Below are 24454 nucleotides of genomic sequence, written 5' to 3'. Positions count from 1 at the left end.
AGATCACACACATGAAAGCAAGCCATGAGGTAAGAACAACCAATATGAAGCAAGAAGATTAAAGCATACCCGTACTCAACTGCTGAAAAAAATCAGCTGACTCAGAAAGTAGCAGATCTATACCAGGACAAATAACATAGTATGAAACCTGGGAACAATATACATCCAGAAATCAAACACATCGCTGTTGTAATCCTACAACTGAGACAAAATGAAATAAATGACCATAACAGAAAATATTGCACAGCCAAAAGAAGACAAGTGCATGGAGAACAGAGATATTCACATAAGTAGGCAGGGCTTACAGGTTTAGGAGGTGCATATGGCTCAAGTGGAGCTTTTTCCCAAAGTTGAATAGGGCTAGTTGATGTCTTCAACCAGTCATCCTGGTATCTGTAAGGAGATCTCATATTAATACAAAGGAATGTCATCAAGAAATAAACACAAAAGTAACTGTCAGAGGGAGTGCTATTATTTGAAGTTTGTTAGATCAACTACCCAACAAGCAAAGCAGGTACTGAGAGGGCCATAAGTGTTGGTCTATTGCGTGACAGGCCCATTTGTGGATCTCCCTCTGTATCCAGTGCTGTTCGTCTTTGACTGCTATCTTCCAATCTCATGCTCTCTGGCATGGATAAAGTTTCAATACCCCAATTCTTGCTGCCACGTTGGACTTCAGAAATTTGATTGTCTATTTGTTGCAAGCCTGTACCTTTGAGATTTACTGAACCAACTGCTGAACACTGTGGTGGAGTTATGGGATCTCCAAGAGTTCCTGAGACAGTGCTTGTAGCTTCCTTGGAATCATTTAGGGGGCAATCCCCAGACGAACTGTCACCTGCATGGCTCCCCTCACCAAACTGTACTCGCCCTCTGCACCAATCTATAATAGACAATGGGCCATCAGAATTTGTATCCCCAAAAGCTTTTCTAAAAACTGTTCTAACATCTGACTGCAGCAAACTCAGTGCTGTTGCTGGAGAAACCTGAAACCCATGACAATGCATCCATCAAAAAATGATCAAACAAGCACATTTAAGTGAAAACTAATCCATGTAAGTTAGATAAATGCAATAATGAAGTCAAATGTGAAGGTTTTCCTTCAGATTGTTCTAAAGAATTGAAATTCAGATACTTTTGCTGCAAAAGTCAGCAGCCCTAATAAGAAAAAAAAAAGAATGAACAAATATAGGTCAAGAAGTTCGATTGCATAACTGTTAGAAAACATTTTTTTGATGAGTGGTATATACAGTATACACTATAAATACCAAGTATATATGGTCTGCTGTCACAGATTCTAGAGCAGACAAACCTTCTGGATACTGCAACGTACTGAATCTCTTCAGCACGAATATGTAATGTGATGGAACAGATAGAAAACTAGGCAAGCATAGTAAGTTAAAATGACTTCAAGGTTACTAACCATTTTGGACAATAATACAAGCTTCTATTTAATAGACCCTTCAAGGTAAACAAGAAAAAGAGTGACAAATTGAGCTACATGGACTCATATACAAAATAAATGTTTTGTGTAATAAGTTTCTGTCAGCCATTCTGAAATATCCCAAACCGGATATTTACTGGATTTCTTTTTCAGCAATATATTCAGAACTTGAAATAGGCATATGTATCACAATACACCATAGAAACCAGAAGATTTACCAATACACATAAACCTGTTCTTTCACAAAATAAGATTCAGTATTCAAGCATATGGAAATGTGTTTGAAACCAACAGAATGAAACCAGCAAACTCTCATAAAACTTCCTAAAACAACGTTATTGCATTATACATCAGCAATACAATAACCAACAATCAAAACCCAATCTTAAATACAGTTTTACAGTCAGATTGGAACATCCGAAGAAGAACCTATAAGCACGCATATGAAACACCTGAATTGATGTCTCCCAGACAATGGGTTTGCATCCACTATTTGCTAACACGAGGGGCTACATCCTCATACTAGCTGAAAACTGAAGCTTTCCAAATACTCTCACAAAAGAGAACTGAAATCTGAAATAATAAATCAAACATGCCCAGGAATTAGCCTCTTTCCTTTTTTTATACACAAATTGAGACTCTTCGACTCCCCTCTGGCTTTTGTCTTATTCCCCCGTGACTCTTCAACTTCCATCTAGCTTTTCGTCTTATCTCTCCTTGTCCTCTTTAGCCCACTTTGAATATTAAATTGACCTTTTATAATTAAAGTCCACGCTTTCATTGTCAACTTTAATATCATATAGCTGTGTCCTTTAATATTTCTAATGTCCCAAAAAAGGGACATTACAAATCTTCCCTCCTTAAAATTGCTTGTCCTCAAGCAATTAGTACCAGGATCCCATACGAGTTTGTAGGTAGCTCTGCAGCCCAAATAGAAACAAATCCAGCCATGCTACGAAACAAGGTGCCCCTCTTCAGTCCCTCCGTCAACCGGATCCCCAGATCCCATATAACTCTACAAAAGAACGCTACACTTGTAAAACGTACAACTCTGATCATCACTGCATCCAATGTCAAACTGAGTAGAGCTGTAACCAAATCCTCAATAAGCCATAGATATATGCTATCAACACTTGGATCCCAAACCCTGTTGTCATAACCAGCCAGTATGATAAGGTAGAAGTGTATCCATGAACCATGTATGACGTAGTAGATGGTGACAACCTGACCTAAATAGATGGCATAATAAACAAGCCGCTCAAGATTTGAAGGTAACACCCTGGGTGCAACAAATATCATACTGTCATGATCAATCTGGAGAACCTCCGAGTACATAGGTATTATGAATAAGAATGAAGTTGAAAACTCATTCCTTGAGATTGAAACATAACTCCAATCAATACTACACCAAAATCTACCCAAAGGTTGATGTATACAATCCAACCAACTCCTATGTGGTGTGAAATTGGGAACCCTACTAGGACTGATCCAATGACGAACAAACGTAGTCAATTCACCACTTCCATCCTATGACACATATTCAATGCTAGGAATTGTACCAGGCTTCCATATTCTGAAATCAGAATCATCCCCTTCATGATAGTCAAAAGGAGAGTCCTCGTTTATTTCAAAAAGAGGATTATCAAAAATCCAATCACCATCTACTTCAAACACGGGGTTATCGATAAGCTGAATGTGATCTGAAACTTTGGTACTTGGTCTTTTAGGACAACTATCCAAGTCATAAGTTTGTTGAATGCTATCAAGCTCAACAATGACTTCTTTGAAAAACTCTTGCCTCACCTCACCCTCATGTTCCTGAGAGTGATCTATGACCCTAATCTAATTATTTGCTTCCTAAAGAGAAAATTGAGCATCATCTAATGCGTCGTGAGTATCCTTAAGCTCCCTATTGAGCTCCATAATCTCATTCCTTTCTTTATCCAACTGATCAACATGTATTTCAGCAACCTTAAGAATGTTATCCCTGTCAGAAAGCAAATACAAATAATCTGATTTCATACTCTCAAGAGCTATTTTGATCACCTGCAAATCAGCAACAAGTCAATCTCCTTCCACTCCCTTTTGAGCCATCCAGTAGAGATCTTCAACCTTTTTGTGAGTGCTATCATAACATACCAAAGATACGATCCTAAATAGTACTTCCAGCTTACTATAAATTTTAAGTACAATGGGGCCACCAACAAGATTTAAAATCTTGGCCGCCATCATGTGCATGCAGTACCAGAATAATGAATATCGTGTGAAGCAATAATGGGACTAAATAGACTTTTATCCTTTGGAACCACAATTTGGACCTATTTGAAAGGCATTATAACAAATCTCTGTAGGCAAAAGGGGGTCTCTATCCTACGATGGCATCCTATGCTAAGCACTACATAGACATTTAGGACGAGATCATTGTCTGTCCTTCCTATGTTGACTGGGCGTTGGACTCATGCTCTGTGCATCCCCCTAGGCTCCTTTAGGGTGGGTTCTCATCAAGACCGACCACTAGCTAGACCGCGTAGATCAAATTTGCCAGCTTTGAGATACGAGTTTGGTCGAGACAATCACACTTCTTATTCCATTGCCCTATTTATTATGAGATCTGGGGGAGATTCCATTGTCTCTTCAGAGACTACCAGTTCTTAGAGCCCTACATTGACCTTTAGGACGGGATCATTGTCCGTCCTTCCTATGTTGACCGGCGTTGGACTCGTGCTCTGCACACCCCCTTGGGCTCCCTTAGGGTGGGTTCCCATTGGCTTTACATCCAAACCGACCACTAGCTAAACTGCGCAAATCAGATTTACCAGCTTTGTGATACGAGTTTGGTTGAGACAGTCACACTTCTTATTCCACTGCCCTATTTATTATGAGATCTGGGGGAGATTCCATTGATTATTCAGAGACTACTAGTCCTTAGCTTCTTTCTTTAGAGACACCAACCAGCAGTGTTTGGCGCTTTACATCTATGAGGCCATGTGTCTTCATGATCATACTTTGCAGCTTCAGCCTCCCTCAGTTCATGGTTCTAATCATCTCATCACTTCCTTCTTTCCATTGGTCGCCCCCACCAGAGGTACCAAGCGTTCAATGGGCCAGTTTACTCCTGTTCACACCAAATCCATGAGACCTTGTAGAGATCATACACATAGACAACCCTTCACCCCTAGGGGTACTCGAAGACAGTCTCGGATCCCCTCTCACCCCAATTATTATCCTTCGGTTTTCGATTACTTCTTGTTGACTAATTGACTTGTGTTGGGTATTATTCACTGCCATCCACTCCTTTGGACCTCTAGATGGTCCCTCTCTTTTTTCTTTTTCTCTTTGGCTTCGATTGTTAATTCTTTCCCCAGGCGCCATTTGGCATCCTCTTTACTGGTCTTCCTCTGTTGTAACTTTCAATCCCTTAGACCCTTTTGGTGGTCTCTTGTTGCACATTAATAATTTATCTTATCTCATCTTATCTCTTGCACAATACTATTCAAAAGATGGGATGATGTAAAGCATGAAACATGTAAAAGTGCAACTGTGAAAACCTTGTCAAGCAGACCCATTCCTCACGTTAAAATCACTTAAGAGTGAGCAATTACCTTTCCACACCTTCATAAATATTTATATCAATTGGTCATGAAGAACAATGAAGAAGATCACGCCAATTTACAAATATGAGCTCTAACCAAAGGAAATAAGACCCATGCTAGATGATTTCCTCTAGTCTTCATACCAAACTAATTGAAGGAAGCATATTATTCTAGATTAGAAATTCATATCACCATAGCTACCAATCTTCAACGATCCCATCTTACAAAAGTTCCATCAAATACCTTCTACACCAAGGTTGAGCAAGTCTTGCCATGGACCCATCCTAAGAGTGTGTGCCACAATAAACTTGCAATCAATCTTGCTCAATTAGGTAGTCACGGCAAAAGGGAAGAGTTGCACATGGACTATGACAACAATACCAGCAAAGATTTGAATTCTATATCGATGATGTTTTCTAGCTGCTCAATAATTATTGCTAGTTCAATGGAAGTCACCCATAGCGAAGACAACCATGATTTGGAACCTCATGACTGAATACTACAGATAGAAATATGTTTTCTTAACCACAACAGACATCTGAATCCTCACGCTTCCAATGTGCGGACTTCCATTCCAGGCATCCTACGAACTCAATATGATACGAAACCAAGCCAAAAGCAAACTCAATCATTGTCCAATGTCAATGTTGAAGACCGCATACAGATCTACAAGAACCATAATGACATCATTTACTTTCTATCCCTACAAAAAAAATTCTGCAATCTCCAAGGGGATGCTTGGGAGTCACCTGACATCCCGAAACGTTTGGGATTCCCCAAGCACCAAAGAGGTGTGGCGGTAATGGTACATGGGCGTTCTAAGTACCTGTCCTGGGTACTGTTGGGTTTTGGGCTAAGTGCACGTCCTTGGCTTTCACTAATTTTTTCTTTTATATTTTGATTTTCAATGTTGTTTAATTTTCATATATCATTTCTTGTTGTTTCATTTCATAAATTAATTTAGATTTTATAACAATTTGAAATTCGTCATGAAAATTCAAAATATTGAGGTTTAATTTTTTTTGTTTTAAAGCAGGGCCTAGGTGGAAATTATGTGTTTATTGATTTATTTATTTTTGTGAAATGTAGTGTCAAAATGAGCTCCCATAGTTATGGGTGAGGTTTAGATGGATATCTATCAGAGTTGAAAAACTTGGTTTAGGCAATATCTTGGGTAGCTCAAAATTTGTGAAAAACTCAAAATCGCCAAAAACTTGGTAATAAATTGACACTTTTATTGCACATTTGAAAATATATAATTTTTATAGATATATATTAATAAATAATTATGAAGACTATAAATAAATATATTTGATCTCTATAATGAATTTATAATTTATAAACAATATAAACTTATAAATGTTGTTAATAAACAATGCATATGCATATTACATTAAGAATAAATATACAGTATTATAATTTATTATATATACAGTTATTAATTTATACTAATTTATAACTCTCTATAATGAATTTATTAATATACAATATTTTACTACTTTAGTAATATAATTCTATATTATACAGTATTATAAATTTACAAAACCAATTCAAATAAATTAAAATTTGTATATTATAAATTTATCTATAAACTCATCAATTCATTACTTATAGTTATATAAATTTACCAACTTATAGCTCTATAAAAATATATATATTGATGATGATGTGTATACAAGAGCATAATAGTGATGTGTATATGAGGAGATTTGACTACCATGCATTGACTTTCCAAGTGCATTGCGATTTTTTTCAAAGTATCGTCGACGATTTATTTGGCGATTATATCGGCTGGCATTTTTCCTCTCTATATTTTGCAATATTAGTGATATATCGCAGTTTTTTAAACTATGATATTTATTATTCTCATAGTGCAAGCCAATTAGAATACGAACCTAAGAATGAGGATGAGCCTGATGGGGAGGTGAACACAAGCCAAATCTGGAAGGGAAAACTAGTTACATGGCTAGTGCACCACTTGCTACAAATTGCCCCTCCCATATTTTAGCAAAGTGGCCTAGGGTCCTTATAATCCCAAATCTCCTCTCAAACAGTTTGCAAGAAGAATAACGGCCCCAACACCAACAGGTTGTGGTAGAAGGAAATGAAAATACAACATTTATGGTACAAAATGGTTTGAGAGTATCACTAAACTTAATGTACACTTCCTCTTTAGGCAAGAAAAAGGTGTCAAAGCATGTAAATTTTTTTAATCTGCATTACACAATTGAATTAAGCTTTAGGGTGTTCCTAATGAAATTGGAGTTTCATTGCCTACTACCTTGTTTAGTAGGAAACATATTTAGACTATCCAGCAGATTAAGGGTCAGCAGATGTAAGGGAAGCCACATATTTCTACTCATACATTGCATCAAAGAGAACGAACAATATCAAGGTCGGCCTCAAGGCCTCACTCATAATGTTTTGGCTGAATCACAAAGCAAAGGGGAAACACAAAATACAAAGTAACCCCATAACTGATTTGTTCAATGTGCACCTAAGGGAATAGATAGATGATTCCATTGGCAAGGTTTACTTTGCCAATGGCACCCCATTTTATGTATAGCTCAATCTCCTAATTTTAAGGAGATGATGTCAATGGTTGCAAAGGGAGGAGCATCATATGTGCCACCACGTGACCACAAATTGAGGAACATGATCTTGGATAAAAACTATGTCAAGATCTAGTGCGTTGATGGAGATGATGAGGGCATGTTGGGAGGAGTCTAGATGTCGTATAGTTATAGATGGTTGGATGTACACTAGGCATAGTCTACTCATCAATATCATAGTTACATGCTTAGAGGGCCCAATCTTTCTCAAGGCAACTAATTGTGTAGGGGATTGAAAAGATGTTTACTTTCAGTCTGGCATGCTTCAAATAGCTATTTGGGAGATTGGGCCATAAAATGTGGTCCATATACTAATAAATGTAGCACATGTGTGTAGAGTTGTAGGGAAGCTTATTGAGGCAACATACAGACATATGTGGTGGAGTCCATGTTGCATGCATGCCATGAACAATGCAATCAAGGACATGGGGAAGATTGAGTGGATCAAAGGACTACTCCATACGAGAGATGTGTAGATGTTTATCTACAACCACCACACTTCACATGCTCTCTTCAACAATTTTGTGAAGGAGTTCTTGAAACCAATTGAGACCATATACGCATCATATTTCATTCTTTGGAGAGAATGCTTGAGTTGTAAAATCCACAACAACTCATGATTATGACACAAGATTAGAATGACTTACATGGGGCCATGACAAAGAAAGTAAGGGTGAAGGGGATAGAGAAGAGTAATGCAAAATACAGTCTCTTTAATTACTATAGTTTTCCAAATCATCAGATATGGGGATGGAGATGTACCCACCTTAGAGAGGTATATGAGTGTATCAATTTTATGCTTGACCAGATTGCAATGTCCCCATTTTAGTAGGTTCCTATATCCAGGATTGATCAATTCATCATTGCAACTCTCGTGAGTTGGCAGTATGTATTGAGGGTTTTTGTAGAAAACTTACTATTTTTAGTAAGTCTATCTTGAGGTGGTTTCTATTTTTAGCAGTGCAGTGGAGGCACTAGTACTTAGGAGGCACTGGTAGTTAGTCGTCATTAACAGTAGTTTGAGCATATTCATGGAGTTCATATAATAAGTTATTAATGAGGCATTTAATTATTAAGGGACCTCATCTTATTTCATGTTATAATTTGAAAGTGTAAATGAGAAGTCTCTTAAGTGATAAGTGTATTGGAGAAGCTGGATTGCACAACTGAATTATAAATATGACTCCATGAGAAAAATTATTCATCTCTTGTTTACTGCTTTTTGATATTTTCTTGTGAGGGTTTGAAGTTGTGAGTTTTCTTGAGGATTGATTCCTTTTGCTCTGTGAATCAATTTGCTGCTGTTGTATAGCAAATTGGATTGTTCTGAAATTGGACTATGCACTCAATTCTTTCTTGCTGTATAGTGGATTGAGTTTTCGTCTTATTCTGCAAATTGATATCCATATCTGAGGGTTTAGAATTCTGCAGTTATCATTAGAATTGGAGGTTTTGCATTTAGAATATCTGATAATTGTAGACTGCGATCAATATTCAGGAAGGAGCGATCATTAGTTGTGAGTTTGCAATCATCCTTAGGAAGCTGCGATTATTTTTCTGAAGGCTGCGCTGAGTGGAAGTGATGTTACAGCCTGGGTTATTTTGTAGGTTGGTGGCCTGTCTTCCTAACATCATTAATAGATGTTTGTCTGCGATTAATCAACGCCACTGAGGGTGTTCTCTCTATCACCGACTACACATTCAATCGGTGTACATTGAACTTCTTGTCATGGCTTCTCTACCACAGGCATGATCTTGCTAGAGGAGTCATGTTTGGCATCATTCCATTGGCCACAACTGTAAAATGTCTACAATCACATACAGGTGCCATTTAAGATGTTGTAATTACCTTTTTAAAGGTAAAAATTACAGTTTCAATTATTGCAAAAATTAGTTGGAAATTGTATTTGGTTAAAAGTTCGCTTGCCGTAGACTTTTTAGCACTAGTTGTATTATTGAAAAGTGAAACAAAAAAAAACATATACTATCAAAAACACAAAAAAATTGGGCATCAAATGTCTAACAAAACATCATGTTTAAACAAAACACTTTTATTAATTCATGTTTCCGTATAACATTGGTCAATTGTGTGACCTTGTCATAACAAGTTTACAGTGTCATTTTTATTCTCCTTTCTCAAAGGTTTAGAAGTTCACGGATTGGTCCTTCATCGCTTTCCATCATGTTCTTCTTCCTCCCAGCAGTTATTTTTGGCAAAATTTTGCAAGAGGAAGATATTTTTGGCAAAATTTCGCAAGATTTGTTGTCAGTAGTGTTTCCACTCAATTTCCTCCCTTCGGTTCCTGTGAGCGAGGGATGCTTGTGCTAACGGATGGGGTAGGTGGTGCAACAGCCTATTTGCAGCGGCACAATGGCGCCAAATCTTTACCCTTGTGGAGTAACAGGAACTTATTATTACATACAGACAGAAGAGCAAGGTATTCGAGACAGAATATAGACAGAACTATCAGCATTTCATTTATTCATTGATCATCACATACAATAGTAACTCTATATATCCATATCCCGTTATATGAAGAGAGTTCTTACATATAATGCCCAGGGGGATGCGAGACAAACCGTCGCACCCGTGTAACTCCCTCGGATATGCCAACAGTTTAACTACCCAGTTTTCCCAACAACAATCACTGCATTCATTAAGGCATGGGAATAAATAGAATGATTTATTGACTTGCTGGGAGCCCAATCAGGGATGAGAACCTATATAAATCTGGTCTGGATCATTGAGCTCTGAAAATCAGAACTGTGCAACTTTGGAGTCAAATATCCGTTGCCATTGTAATTCAGATTAATCTATAAAAGAGGTCAGAACTGTGTTTTCCTTACGTGTGCTCTGCTGTAACTTACAGTCATTGATTAATGTCATTTACCATATTTATTACCATGAACTTATGAATCTGCTCTGGAAACAATGTCACATTTGTATTCATTTCGAATGCCATTGATTTGTGGAGGTTAATATAAAAATATTGCAAATACAGCAGAATCTAATTCTGAATTACAACCTACATCCATAGGCATTAGACTCGATACACCAATGAAGTTTATCCTCATGCAATTTTAGTAATAATGACCAAGGCGGGTGCAGTTATCACCAAAACACTTAACAGCATTTTTAGTTAGTGAAGAAACAGTGCATGTAATCCATCAAAGTGGTCCTTTCACTCTTTAGACTTTATGCCCATTTGCAATGCATTTGTGGCATAATTCCTCCACTATCACCCTTGTCTCAAAATTCTTGCCCATGCAAAATCAACCCAATTACTATTGAGTCTATTGTGCCCCTACAAAAAGATCATATTGGAGTCCTTTTTATTTGATCTAACAAGTTTTCTTGTCAATTGTTCCAAGATGTTATTAAACGTATTTTTAATAAAATCCCCACTTTCAAATAAAATTACTAAAGAACTAGCTATATATTTCTCCAGAGGTAGACTTTTTACCATTATTTTTGTCCAGCTGCAAGAATGTAAATGCTCTGTCCTTAAAGTAATCAAAGAGATTGGATACAAAAGTAGAAGATCAAGAACTTAGATTAACTGTAATACAAATCATTTATAACTAGAATTTTGCAGATGGAAAAAAAAAAAAAAAAAAAAAAACTGTCCTTAAACATTTGCACATAAGCTAAAAATATAAAGATTTCAGCTTTATTGTATCAGATCTATTTTTTTATGTTGTGTTTAGCATGATCTAACGAGAGATTATACACAAAAACTATTATGAGAAGAAAGTACTGTGTTCATAGAAAAGTAAAATAAACTCAAAAAGAGCCTATACAAAGCATAGAAAAAATAATCAATTTTATGGTTGTGTGGCAGGAAACTTACATCTGCGGCCAGAGGATCTATCAATTCCATGCCAGAACCATCAAGGAAATGACAAGTAGCCAGAGAACCCCCACAGCCTGCATGGACCATTGCAGGTCCACAAGAAAACCTTCGTCTCTGTTGTTCCTGAAATGCTAGCCATGCAAATGGGCCATCTCCACAATCCCCATCAAGAGAAATATCTGTTGAGGTAGTAGCTTGTTGAACCAGAAATGACATAGCATCTAGAAATTCATGCAGCGGTTGCTTGAGCATACTTGAAACTACACTCTCCTCTTCAGATACATTATATGGCGAAGACTTCACATTCTCATTTTTAGGTAGAGGAGATGATTTTGAAGCTTTGGGTGCTCCCACTGGTCTCCAAACCCCAACCAGTGCAGTACGAGGTCCATCATGCATTTCTTCATCTGCATCACCAGCAATCCTCACAGGTATACTCTCTTTCATTTGTTTGACAGAAAACTTTCCAGATGGAATGTTTGATTCGTGGAAATGTGATGCATTGGGTGGTCGGTCCGCTGATGTCCCAACTGTTAATCGGTTTGAACCAAGACGAACAATATTATTGCTTGACATAAGCACATGCCGAATTCGGCACATAGCAGCTTGTAACATTGCACATTCAATTTCAGTGGCCAATACTGTTCTTGGACCCATTAAAAGTCCAGCACCTAGGTCATTTTCAAATTTATTTAACTGGACAGACATTCCAACTTTCGTGGAAACCAATTGGGAGATAGATGAAAATGCCAAATCTCGCTTTTGAACCACAGAAGAATTATTGCTACTCAACGGCTTCTCATACAATAGCTTTCCAGATTGCACATGTCTGTAATGCTTTTTCAACTCATGTTGGATACCTGTATCTTTCTTTATTTTACAAGTACCATTTCCTTTGCCACCATATTCAGGTTTTTGTTCAGAACTTTCCATACAAGGAGAAGGTGGTGGGGTAGCACTGTAGACATAGCCATTAGAGCTTGACTGGGTATTTTGTTGTTTTCTTGAATCTGGAATATACGGGCTCCTAAATATAGATGAAGCAATTTCACTTCTTATAGTCTCAACTGGTGTATACTCAGGAGCAAACATTATCATAGCTTCGGCTTTTGGCAGTGAATCAACTTCTCCCAGTGAAAGACCTGAGGACTGACTCCCTGCTTGTGATGATCTAGCATCTTTGTTTGAGTCTTTTTCAGTATCCTCTTTGACCAGTTCTATATCCTGACTAAAACAATCTAAAGATGAAAAATCTAAAACAGGTTGAAGCATTTGATCCAATACATCCAATCCTCTAGCATCTGGGCTGCCCACTACATCTCCACAATCAGCTAAAGATAGCATAAAAGACTCGGCAGTTCCTGGAGGCTTCATATAAAACATAGGTGATTTTCAGTTTTAAATGACAAATTGCTTCATGTAAATTGTGCAGAAAGCAAAAGTTTCCAATATTTGTCCATAAAAGATTATCTCTCCTACAAACTATTATGCTGTCATAAGACTTACCATGTATAGCTTATGGAAAGTTATCAGAATGAGTGCAATGACAATATTTCTTCCAAGAAAGACAAAGAAGTAAATACAATTATAACATTCCATTCAGAAATTCATAAAACATGACATTTCTCAGAACTCTATCTGATTTTAAAAGTAGAATAATTTCAACAGAAGATAGTCAAACAATTTAAAGATATTCTGAAAATCAAATTAAACGTGCCAACCAAAAAAGCTAAACGTAGATAAAGACAAATCCTTGTTTATCATATAAATAACCAACTAGTTCAAAGCAGAGATTTTTTCTTTTCTACCTCTTAGCGTGTATCTCAAAATCTTCTCTATTACAATCAATTTATAATTAAATAAAAAGATGCACGAAGAACTAAAATTGCATATAATTAGGCCTTTTAACTTATTTCAATGAAGACCATATGTGACCATGACCATAGCAATAGTTATAAAAGTTTTAAAAATACACGGACATCATCAGTTAGATTGATTATAAAAACCACAATAATTCTTCATATCTGCACCTCCATATTATTTTCCTAAGCACCAAATTTTTTTTTAACTTTCCTGCCTATATGGATGAATTTCCTTGTAAGACTGATAGCTATTGCCCTCCTGAACAGACATGTTAAAATTAGCCAATATACTTTGATCTGATGAGAACAACAGCCACTAAACAGACAAATGTATTTCAGACCTGACACTGAAAAAGGGCACCAAAAGGTCATTTGACTGCATTCATGAAAATACTGAGTGATTCTAATATCACCAATCAGAAATTTGAAAAAGAATGTTGGAGAGAACAGTAAATATTATTTCTTAGAAAAAGAAGTTGGGGAAGCACAAAATCAATTTCTTCCATGCTAATGGATCCATTTACATGAGGGCAACCCACACAAAGCAAAGTTGGCGCCATTCAAATGGGGCAAGCTGACTATGTCAGCAGTCAAACATTCATATTAATGGAGCCATTTACTTGAGGGCAACGAATACAAAGCAAAGGTGTGTGCCATTCACATGGAGGAAGCTGACTATTTCTGCTGTCAAACATTCATATTATTTTAAAAGCCAATTAATTCAGCAGTCAAACATTCAAAATATTTTAAAAACCAATTACTTCAGCAGTCAAAACATTCAAAATATTTTAATAACCAATTAATTCAGCAAAGGTGGGCACCATTCACATGGGGGAAGCTGACTATTTCAGCAGTCAAGCAGGTAATTGCTGAGATCAATTATCTAGAATAAAGATTGGATCTATATAACAAATGCCTTTGAGATAAAAGTCAGCTACACAAAAACCAATACACTTTGAATCGATGAGAACTGCCACTGAACAGACAAACATGTTTTAGACCTAACACCGAAAAAGGGAAGCAAAAGGTCATTTGACTGCATTCATGAAACTACCAAGTTATTCCAACATCACCAATTAGAAATTTAATAAAAAATATTGGAGAGAACAGTTGATATTATTTATTTGAGAAAGAAGTTGGGGAAGCACAAACTGATTTCTTCCATGCTAATGAAGCCATTTACTTGAGGGCAACCCGCACAAAGCAAAGGTGGGCGCCATTCACATGGGAGAAGCTGGCTATTTCAGCAGTCAGACATTCATATTATTTTAAAATCCAACTGTTAACAAAGCTAGAGATAAATATCTGTGATTCTTTATAACATTTGTTCATCCCCAGAACAATGCTATTGATCGTAACATCACAAAAACTGCACTCTGGTGCATTTGATGCTCTCTGGAGACACTGATGGAATCGTGGAAGTGAATGAGAAGTATCAAAGGTGTTTGAACAATGCCAGCAAAACAAGCAAACTGTTCATCGTTGCTTTCAACACTTAATAATATAGATAAGTCAAAAATCCAAAAACAACTGGAATATAAAGAGTGAAAAATAGCTCACAATTGGAATATAAAGAATGAAAAATAGCTCCTTTTAAGATACAATAATCTCTTGGCTCATGCAAATTCCATTTCCCAGTTCTTTCAGTTCTCGATTGATTGCATAGTTCCATGGAGTTTTGGAACCAGGGAACCCAAGGACAGCAGGGAGTGGCAGCATATATAAATTATAGTACTTGAAAATTTGGTTATAAAAATTAGAAAAAATTTGCAAGTCAACTTTTCTGTTATGTTAACTATAAATACAATGTATCCATTGAGCCTCCAAAAAACAAAAAAATTCAAAATTCCAAAGATCAACATAATATAAGTACAATCTCCTTCACAAGTTAATGTCTATCAACAATGGTTTAAAGTGTCTTTAATTGTCTCTATGCAGAAATAATTTGTTCATTGTTCTGTTCTATGCTCTGGTTTTTAACCAATAACCACTAGACTTTCTTGGACTATGCAAAACAGTTACTCTCTCACTTGACTTATGCTGATTTTATACATAAGTGGTCTCAATGACCAATCTTAAGCTGGTGTTGAGGGTGACAAATATAAGATAAGAAAAAGATACGAGCATGATGTTGACTTTTCACACTGTGTTGACCAAAGGGACATGTAACATTCTGATGCCCTGACTATTTTTGGCTCGAAAACACATGGGGAAAATGCATTTAAAAAACTTTATTTGTTGCTGGAAAACCTATATTGCTACATATTTGAAAACGATTTCAGACACCTGGAGATAAACATCTGGAATCCATTTCTTGGGGCAAAGAAACTCTTTGGGATGCTCAAGGGCTGCACAAGCATCAATTGGTCATCACAGAGGTGACAGGGAATCCTATGGCTGCCTCCTGCAAGGTAATGTCCCCAGGGACATAACCTAACCTGCAAGGATGCACGCACTTGGACATGGCAGTGGAGGGGCAGCAAGGGCAGCAGCAAGCTGTCTTATCCCTATCCCCACATTTAAGGGAGAAACCCATCTAACAAATGCCAGGTTTTTTAGTGGTGGAAGGTGGCAAGTGTGTCCCACAGAACACAGCCTGATTGAAATCTGCAAACAAATATCACTATAATGTCCCCATTTTAGCTCACTAGGGTTTGTGGTTTGGTTTAGCCTATCATTGGTCCTCATAGGCCAAGTCGGTTAGAGAGTCCCAGTTCGCAAAACAGGGGGCCAATTCCATTTTTGGAGGACACAAGTGTTCAGGATTGCTCTATGTTTGGTTCAGTCTGGCACACTTACTATTTATAGTAAGTGTATATTTCATAAAAGTTTGAATTTGGCATCTTTTGCTTGAATGGTTATTTAGGGACTTACTATTTCTAGTAAGTTGTATTTGCAGAGTTACTATTTTTGGCAGGGCACTTGGTCATGGTATATGCAGTGGTTCCCTTGATCTCCAGTGGACTCGGTGATTTGAATTAATGCTTAGTTGCCGATTCATGAAACAAATCCGATTTGGGTACGTGAATCAGATCCGTGGATTCAGGTTTTTTTTTTCACAGTAATGATTCGTGTATAAATATCTGTGTGTGTGTGTGTGTGCGTGTGCGTGCGCGTGCGCGTGCGCGTGCGCGTGCGCGTGCGTGTGCATGCGTGTGTGTGTGTGTGTGTGTGTGTGTACTAAAAAATAAGAGAAATGCACATAATTCTAAAACTATGAGAAAGCAAAATGAGATAGCAAAATAGAGAGCAAATGTGAGAGCAAATGAACTTGCATAATGAATTGAAGGGCTGTTATTAGGGTTTAAACTTTAGACTAAAAAAAACATTAAAAAATTAAGTAGACCCCACCTTTTTATGATTTTTCTGCTTCCTTGGCCGCAGATTCACAAGGATCCATGCGTGGATCCTCAAAGATTTGGGCAAGATCGAGGATCCTGCCCGGATCCACTTGCGAATCTGGATCCATCTTGGACCCGAGTCCAGATCCAGCCTCTGACTCATGAATCCAGAAACTAAGAATTGATGGCACAAATTCATGATTATTAAATTATTAATAAGGTGAACTTTATTAATAATTTATTATAAAGTGAATGGGGCATCCTCAAGGAAATCATTTTGATTATGCTAAGGTTGATTTGTCTTGTTTCTTGGAATTTGGGAGTTGTGTATGAGACAAGGATTTCTGCACTTCATTAGCATTGGAGGGTGTCAATTCTTCAGTGTTTGAGCAATTTGAAATGGTGAAAGATCCATTGAATTTTGCAGCCAATAATGGCCTCATCCTGGACGCATAGATGTGCTTAAATCAATAGTAGTTTTGTTGAAGTTCAAATTAGTTTCAGAACAAATGCAAAGAAATTCCATTGGCAGCCAGCTAAAGGAGATCACCAGCTTTAGGACAGGACTTTGAGCATTAATAAGACCAGTCGTACCTCTGATCAGGCCCACGTGAGTCACCAGGAGGTTGGCATTTGGATTCTAGAGCAGACTGTTCGAAGTATAGGCCGCATTTCAACATTACGCTATGTGGCTAGCAGTTCTTATGCAATGTATGATGATTTTGAGAGGATTTTGGTGAAGCTTAATAACTGCGTTGGGTTTCCAGATTTTTATATAAACTGAAATTTCATTTCCTATATCAATATTTGCATTTGTATGCTTGGTATTACCTATCAATGAAATAAGCAATCTCTGTTGCAAATTGCTAGTATTTGGATTTCATTTTATATATTGCCAATTATTTCAGCAAAACTCATAAAAAGCATAAAACCACAAAAACTTTACAAAAACATCAAAAACCGGTCAATTGCCAAAGTGTTTAGTGATTGAGCTAATAGGGCTCATTTTGAATGTTTTCCTTCCATCCTACAGGATTGGGGTTTTTCTGCAGCCACAGAGGTTTGATCCTAATAGGTATTATTCATGCAGCGGAAGAACAGAACAACAGGTTGAGCAATCACTGGAAACTTAATTGGATACAATGGGTGACAGATTAGGTGATAATCCACCCAGTAATGCAGAAAATAATGAGGATAGGGAAGCCATGGAAATATTCAGGGGTCTTGCAGCAGAGCAGCAACAGGTGACCATTTTTTTGCAGCAGCTTGCCATAGCCATACAGCAGATATCTTTGCCTAGAGGGTGAAATCATGACAGGGAAGAGTGTGGTAGTGCAGTTGGGACCCCCAGGATGAGAGCAGTTCCTGCAGGTACCTATGATAGGCCTACACATTCCACATTCTTGAGGAGTGAGTCTAAGGTAGGGAGTGTGGAGGAAGAAGGTGGAGCTTTTGTTGATTATGTCTTGGTTATGCATGATGAGTGGCAGGCATTGCCACAAAGAGTAAAAGATAATTTTCCATTTGACAGATTCAAGACCCAAAGGAGAAAGAATAGTAGGCCCAAGCCAGAGAGAACATTAAGCAACCAGAATAATGATCTTAGACATGCCACTAGCAAGCTCACACTTCCTATGTTTGATGGCAGTGGGAAGGTCATAATTAGAGCTTGGATTAATAAAGTTGATACCTTCTTTACTCTTCGACCTATGACAGGTGGATGCAATTAAGTTTGCAATATTGCATCTAGATGGCAAAGCCCACAATTGGCAGCATCATGGAATGGGTACGTTGTAGCATAACCTCATTATTTTTTATCAGGAATTCTCTAATAAACTGATTGATCATTTCGACAAAAAGGATCCAGGGTCATATTTCAAAGATCTTGCTCAGCTTAGGCAGGTGGGCCGTTTGGATTCTTTCATTATTGAGTTTCAGAGGCTTGCTGTAATGGTTCCCGCTGTGACAAAGAGATGATTGGTCATGCTATTTACTAAGGGTCTTCAGGATCTGTTGAGAGGTTGGCTTAGTGCTTTTGATCTGCCTTTCTTGCATGTGGCTATTTAAAAAGAAAGGAGAATGGGGCGTGCAGCTCCTATGAGGCAATTTTAGCCCAAATTTACCTCTTTGTCGTTGGAGAAGGATCATCCACCAGTTACTAATCAAAAGAAAAAAAATCTGTGGCGAAATTTGATGCGGCAACTCGTGAGGATTCAAGAAAGAAACAACTATGTTATTGGTGTCCAGAACCCTATGATCGTGGCCATACTTGCCCATTGAGACTTAAGGACAAAGCTATGTTCCATATGGGTTTGTTATGATGATGAAGAGGTTGAAATTTTAGATCAGCCAGTTGTTTCTGATATTTACGATGCTTGGAAAGCCTCTCTTGAGTTCAGTCTTGATGTCAAACTATCCCCATTGGCATTATCTACCACTGTACCATGTGCATTTTCTTTCAAGATCAAGGGATTAGTAGATGGACAGTGATGTGTTGCAATGCTTGACACTGCAGCTACGCATAATTCCATTGATGAGAGTTTTGTCAGCAGACGTAGACTTCAGACAAAGGACTTTATTGGATTTCGTGTCAGTCTGTCAGAGTGGCAGATGGTTATACTCTTGTTTGCACTAGACATGAATGTAATCTCACTCTCATTTGATGACTAAAAGCTACAGACTATTTTCTATGTAGTCAATTTGGGCGAGTTAGACACAATGCTAGGTATGTAATGGCTAGAAGACATTGGAGAGTTCACCCTCAGCTTGCCTGTGATGGAGATGAGATTGGGGTCCCAAGGCAGGAGGTATGTGTTAATGGGAATCACAGGGGATTTTACACTCTTTCTCTATTTAGAGAGAAAGGCAAGAGGATAGAGGAGCATGATATGATTCAGAAGATGTATAACACATCATGTCTCCAACAGTTCAAGCATATACAACTCAGATCAGCAACATGGTGAGGTTCACTTTGTGAACAATTTGAGATGGATGCAGCATTGACATATGATAACCCGCTTTTTGAGGCTGATGTTGATCCTCCTCTTGAGATGAGTGTTCATGACGATTGGGATCCTCCTAGTGCATCAGAATGTTAGACAGGCCTTGCAGAGGAGTTTACAAGGGTGTACATGGTAAAGAGAGCATACAATTCTTCATTGGATGCATGAATTTTTTGGAAGCCCAGTTCAATGGTGCTTTAGCAAGATGAGGTATATGACAGTTTATCCTGTGTAGTGAATGGAGGCAAGTCTGCCAGTCTACAGAGTTTCTCTTGCATAATGTTTTTGTTCCTGCAACATTGATTATTGACATGGTTTTAGTTGGCAGATTTTGTTAATTGTATCGATGATGCGTTGCAAGAGTTGGTTAGTGATGATAGGGACATTACACAGTCCTACCCGTGGGATACTGGTAGACTTGTGATTTCTGTTCAGGTTGAGTATGGTGAGACTCCATATGAGAGATTGCTTGGGGACAAGCAATTTCAGTAAGCATGAAACACCATTTTAGGTCACTGGGGTTCATGGTTTGGTTTAGCCTATCATTGGCCCTCGTAGACTAAGTCAATTAGAGGGTCTCAGTTGCTAGAACAAGAGACCAATTCCCATTCCAGAGGACAAGAGTGTTAATGATTGCTCTTTGTTTGGTTCAGTTTAGCACACTAACTATTTATAGCAAGTGTCTATTTCAGGAAAGTTTAGATTTCTATCTTTAGCAGGGCACCTAAATAGGTTACGTTACAATGTTGAGATTTGGCATCTTTGGCTTGAGTAGTTATTTAGGGGCTTACTATTTATAATAGTAAGTCATATTTGCATAGTTAATATTTTTGGCAGGACAATTTGTCATGTTATATGCAATGGTTCCCTTATTCTCCAATGGACTAAGTGATTTGAATTAATGGCAGAAGTTCACAATTATTAAATTATAAATAAGGTAAACTTTATTAATAACTTATTATAAAGTAAAAAGTAAATGGGGCCATTGATGTAATTAATCTACATTAAATGACTTAAAACAATCAGATTTCCACAATCCATTTATTATATAATTTTGTTTCTGGATTCGATTGTGTAAGATTTGTAGCATCAATGTTTCAGACACTCCGTGATCAATCATCAGGATGAGGGAGAAGGATACTGATCCTTCTCTCTCATCCTAATGATGGATCACAGAGTGTGATCCGGAACGTTGTTGCTACAAATCTTACACAATCAAATCCAGAAACAAAATTATATTAAATGACTTGTTTTAAAGGGGAGCATTAAACGAAATAAGCCAAGGTCAATGCCATGATATTAAAAAGTAAATGAATTCGTAAATTCATGTCATTAAAGAGAATTGTAGAGAAAGATGCATGGATCCAGCTACTGTAAAAGCCTCGTCAAGGAAATTGATTTTATTATGCTATGATTGATTCGTCTTATTTCTAGGAATTTGGGAGTTGTGTATGAGACAAGGGTTTCTACACTCCATCAGCATCAGAGAGTATCAACTTTTCAGTGTGTCAGCAATTTCAAATGGTGAAAAATCCATTGAATTTTGCAATCAATGATGGCTTCATCTTGGAGTCATAAATCTGCTTCAATTCATAGGTTTTTTGGTGAGGTTTGAATTAGTTTCAGAATAAATACAGAGAAATGCCATTAGCAGCCAGCTACAGGAGATTGCATTCTTTAGAACAGGACTATTAGCATTAATAAGTCGAACCATACCTCAGATCAGGCCCACATGAGTCACAAAGAGGCTGGCGTTTGGATTCTAGAGAAGACCAATCTGAGATTAGGCCTCATTTCAACATTAAGTTGGGCAGCTAGCAGTTATAATACAATGTATGATGATTTTAAGAGGATCTGAAAAAAAAATTAGCTGTGTTGGGTATCCAGGTTTTTCTATGAACTGCAATTTCATTTCCAACGTCAATAATTTCATTTGTATGCTTGTTGTTACCTATCAATGAAATAAGCAATCTCTGCAAATTGCTATTATTTCGATTTCATTTTACCTGTTGCTAGTTATTTCACAAAAACGCAAAATAAGCATAAAACCACAAAACAAAACATCAAAAACTAGTCAATTGTCAGAGTGATCAGAAATTGAGCCAGCAGGGCGCATCAGAGTCAATCATTGCTTTTACAGCCAAGCCTCTCTCTAAATGATTTAGAAATGAAGGAGAGGACACAATACGCGCACGCGCATGCGGGCGCACACATACACACACATATATAATCTGCCTACTATTAGGGCCTGTAATTTTATCATATTTTAACGAGAGATAACTTATTGAAAGAAGTAATAAAGTCAGACCTTATGATGCATTACTACCCAGATAGACTTATTGTCAGTGCTAAAATGAAAAAAATTATACAGAATCTTGGCCCAAAGGAACATTATCTAATCACCATACAGACAAAACAGAAACCATCTTCATTGGTATGATATTAGGCTCACAATCTTCAGTCGGAAATCCACAATGAATATAGTTGATTCAGGCCAATTGTTGAGGTTTGGAAGGTCGGTTTCTCAGGTACATGGAAGTACTAGGATGTACAAAAGGTGTCAAAGTTATAAGATCCATGAACCTAATTCTTTTTGCATCTTACCTCAAATAAACATGTAAGATACTCCATAAACCCAACCATCTCCTCAAGCCTGTCATGGTTGTCATTGAGTAGATAAGGTTTGATACTAAATATAAGACATTCCTTCTTCCATGAGTGGCTTTTAGGTCCCAGTTTATCTCCCTCAAAGTTTTGTATAGACTCCACATCCCTTCCTTTTAGGTTATCCACTATTCTAATTTTTCTCACATCCTCCAACTGGCATTTCATCTCCAAAAACCACTATACATATGCCTGCAGAGGGTGCAGTACTGTGAGGACCAAAGCAATTAAGAAGAGAGAAAAAGATTATGCTGTCCTCAGATGGGCATCTCTCATGGACTGAAATAGACATGATGGCAGAAGAGGATAATTAAATTTTATAAAGCCCAGAAACCTCAATGAATAATTTTCAAAATCTACTTCTCTCTAAGACTAAAGTAATTAATTCTTTAACTCTATGAAGACTTACACTTAAGTTTTATAAAGGAAGCAGACACATACAATAGCCCTTCCAAGCATCACAGAAAAGGTATTCAATCCCAGGAAATAAGGAAAAACTATTCTCCAAACTCGTGAGATTCTGAAAATAGGAAAGGCCGTCTGTATTCTGGAGAAATAGCAAAAATTAATTGTTACACTGAACTTAAGGAATGTAAATTACATAGCTGTGCACCTCTCTGTACTCTCTGCCGGTAATAGAAATAGCATACAAGTTGGCAGTGGGAAAACTTGACATCAAGATTATTTGTTGAGTACTTGGTGACTGGTTGAATCTGCTAACTATGCTTCATACCTTACAGACTTGATCTTTCAATTTCCACTGATCAATAACAACAAATTTTAAAGAGTTCAATGTAAATAAACTTAGTTACTGGGTTCGCCAGTCCCAAGGTCTGGAACTGGTCCAGTTTACACTGGGTATTGGTCCTGACTCGGTTCAACTATGGGTTTACTCCCAGGTGTCCAGTTTGTCCGAGACGAACCTGGACATACCTAGGCGGATTGACTGTGAACCAGGGTCAAAAAGTGCAGAAAACAAGTTTTTCTTTTGCGAAGTTGTTGAGGGCAGCAAAGAAGGCCTTCAATTCAACCCTAAAAAGTGACTTCTAGAAACACTACAGTTGTCTCATTCGTTATTTTTTTCACCATCCTTTTAACCATCTGTAGAAAAGTCTTAGTGAGATTGTTTTCTGAACTATTTGCAAGGCATGGAGTGTTAGAGTAGATTTGTATGGACAGTTCTAGTAGATTTGTATTAGACTGAAATCTACAATCAATTTTTCTTTCCAGGTCTACACATCTTTCATTGTATCTCAAGTTTTCAAATTATGAGTAATTTGCATTTGGAGAGTTTGTAGTTTAATGTATTTTACTGCACAATTAGTTTATGTCATCTTTCCATGCATTATGTTCTACAAAGTTCTTTAAAAAAATATAATGGCATCAACAATTTGTTACTATCCATTTCACGTTGGCATTAAAATTTGTTCAAACATCTTTCCAAAAAATCAAGGGTATACATCACGCTTGCACCAGAGCCCAGTCATTCTAGCCAACTTGTTGAGTTATATAATGCAACCACCAATTACACATCATCATATTTGAGAAGAAACAAGTAAAAGCCCAACTTACTTATCCAACCAGAAATATGAATAGGCCATTTGCAGAAAACAAAAAGGTACAAGGAGTTTCGGGTAGCAGCAGTGATAATTTAATTGAAAACACTCCAAACTTCTTAAGCCTAATAGGTGGTGCCACAAAAATAAATAAGGGAAGAGGGAAGAGGACAAAAACTAAATTTTGACATTGAACTTGAAGCATGTGATGTTATGATGGTATGATCATGCTGCTATAATTACAAGTTTATGGTGTTTTTTTGTTTATATGATACTATGTGACATTCAAATCATAGTTCATGCTCCTAAGCTACATATCTCTGTGTATATGTATATGTATATATGTTTTTGTACAAGTGAACCTAAACCTCATTTCATAATTTTGCCATATCAACAAACCAGGTCCTCAACCCGTATCTGAACCTGAACCCAAATTGGGAAGTTAGTAAAATAACCCAAAACAAAATCCTCATATTCATTACAGTCATTTATTCATAAATAGTACTTCCAGTTCTATGTCATCTTA

The 24454-nt window shown here is 37.3% G+C and overlaps 1 protein-coding gene across 3 annotated transcripts in view; it reads right to left on the bottom strand.

Annotated features, from left to right (window-relative positions):
* The window catches only part of GCT (RNA polymerase II transcription mediator), a 178404-nt gene that overhangs the window by 30566 nt on the left and 123384 nt on the right, over positions 1-24454 (bottom strand). For all 3 annotated transcript variants that reach the window (XM_089825525.1, XM_089825527.1, XM_089825526.1), the window contains exons 15-18: positions 11501-12871; positions 499-986; positions 306-393; positions 70-148 (exon numbers count right to left, since the gene is read on the bottom strand). In XM_089825525.1, coding sequence (XP_089681651.1) covers positions 70-148; positions 306-393; positions 499-986; positions 11501-12871 — 2026 coding nt within the window. The remainder of the gene's footprint in view (positions 1-69; positions 149-305; positions 394-498; positions 987-11500; positions 12872-24454) is intronic.

This window comes from Cupressus sempervirens, chromosome 4 (assembly GCF_028749045.1).
Source record: "Cupressus sempervirens isolate cs-2001-9-10 chromosome 4, ASM2874904v1, whole genome shotgun sequence".
Classification (NCBI taxonomy): Eukaryota; Viridiplantae; Streptophyta; class Pinopsida; order Cupressales; family Cupressaceae; genus Cupressus; species Cupressus sempervirens.
Note: the sequence above shows the minus strand (reverse complement) of the source record. Positions and strands in the feature narration are given on the sequence as shown.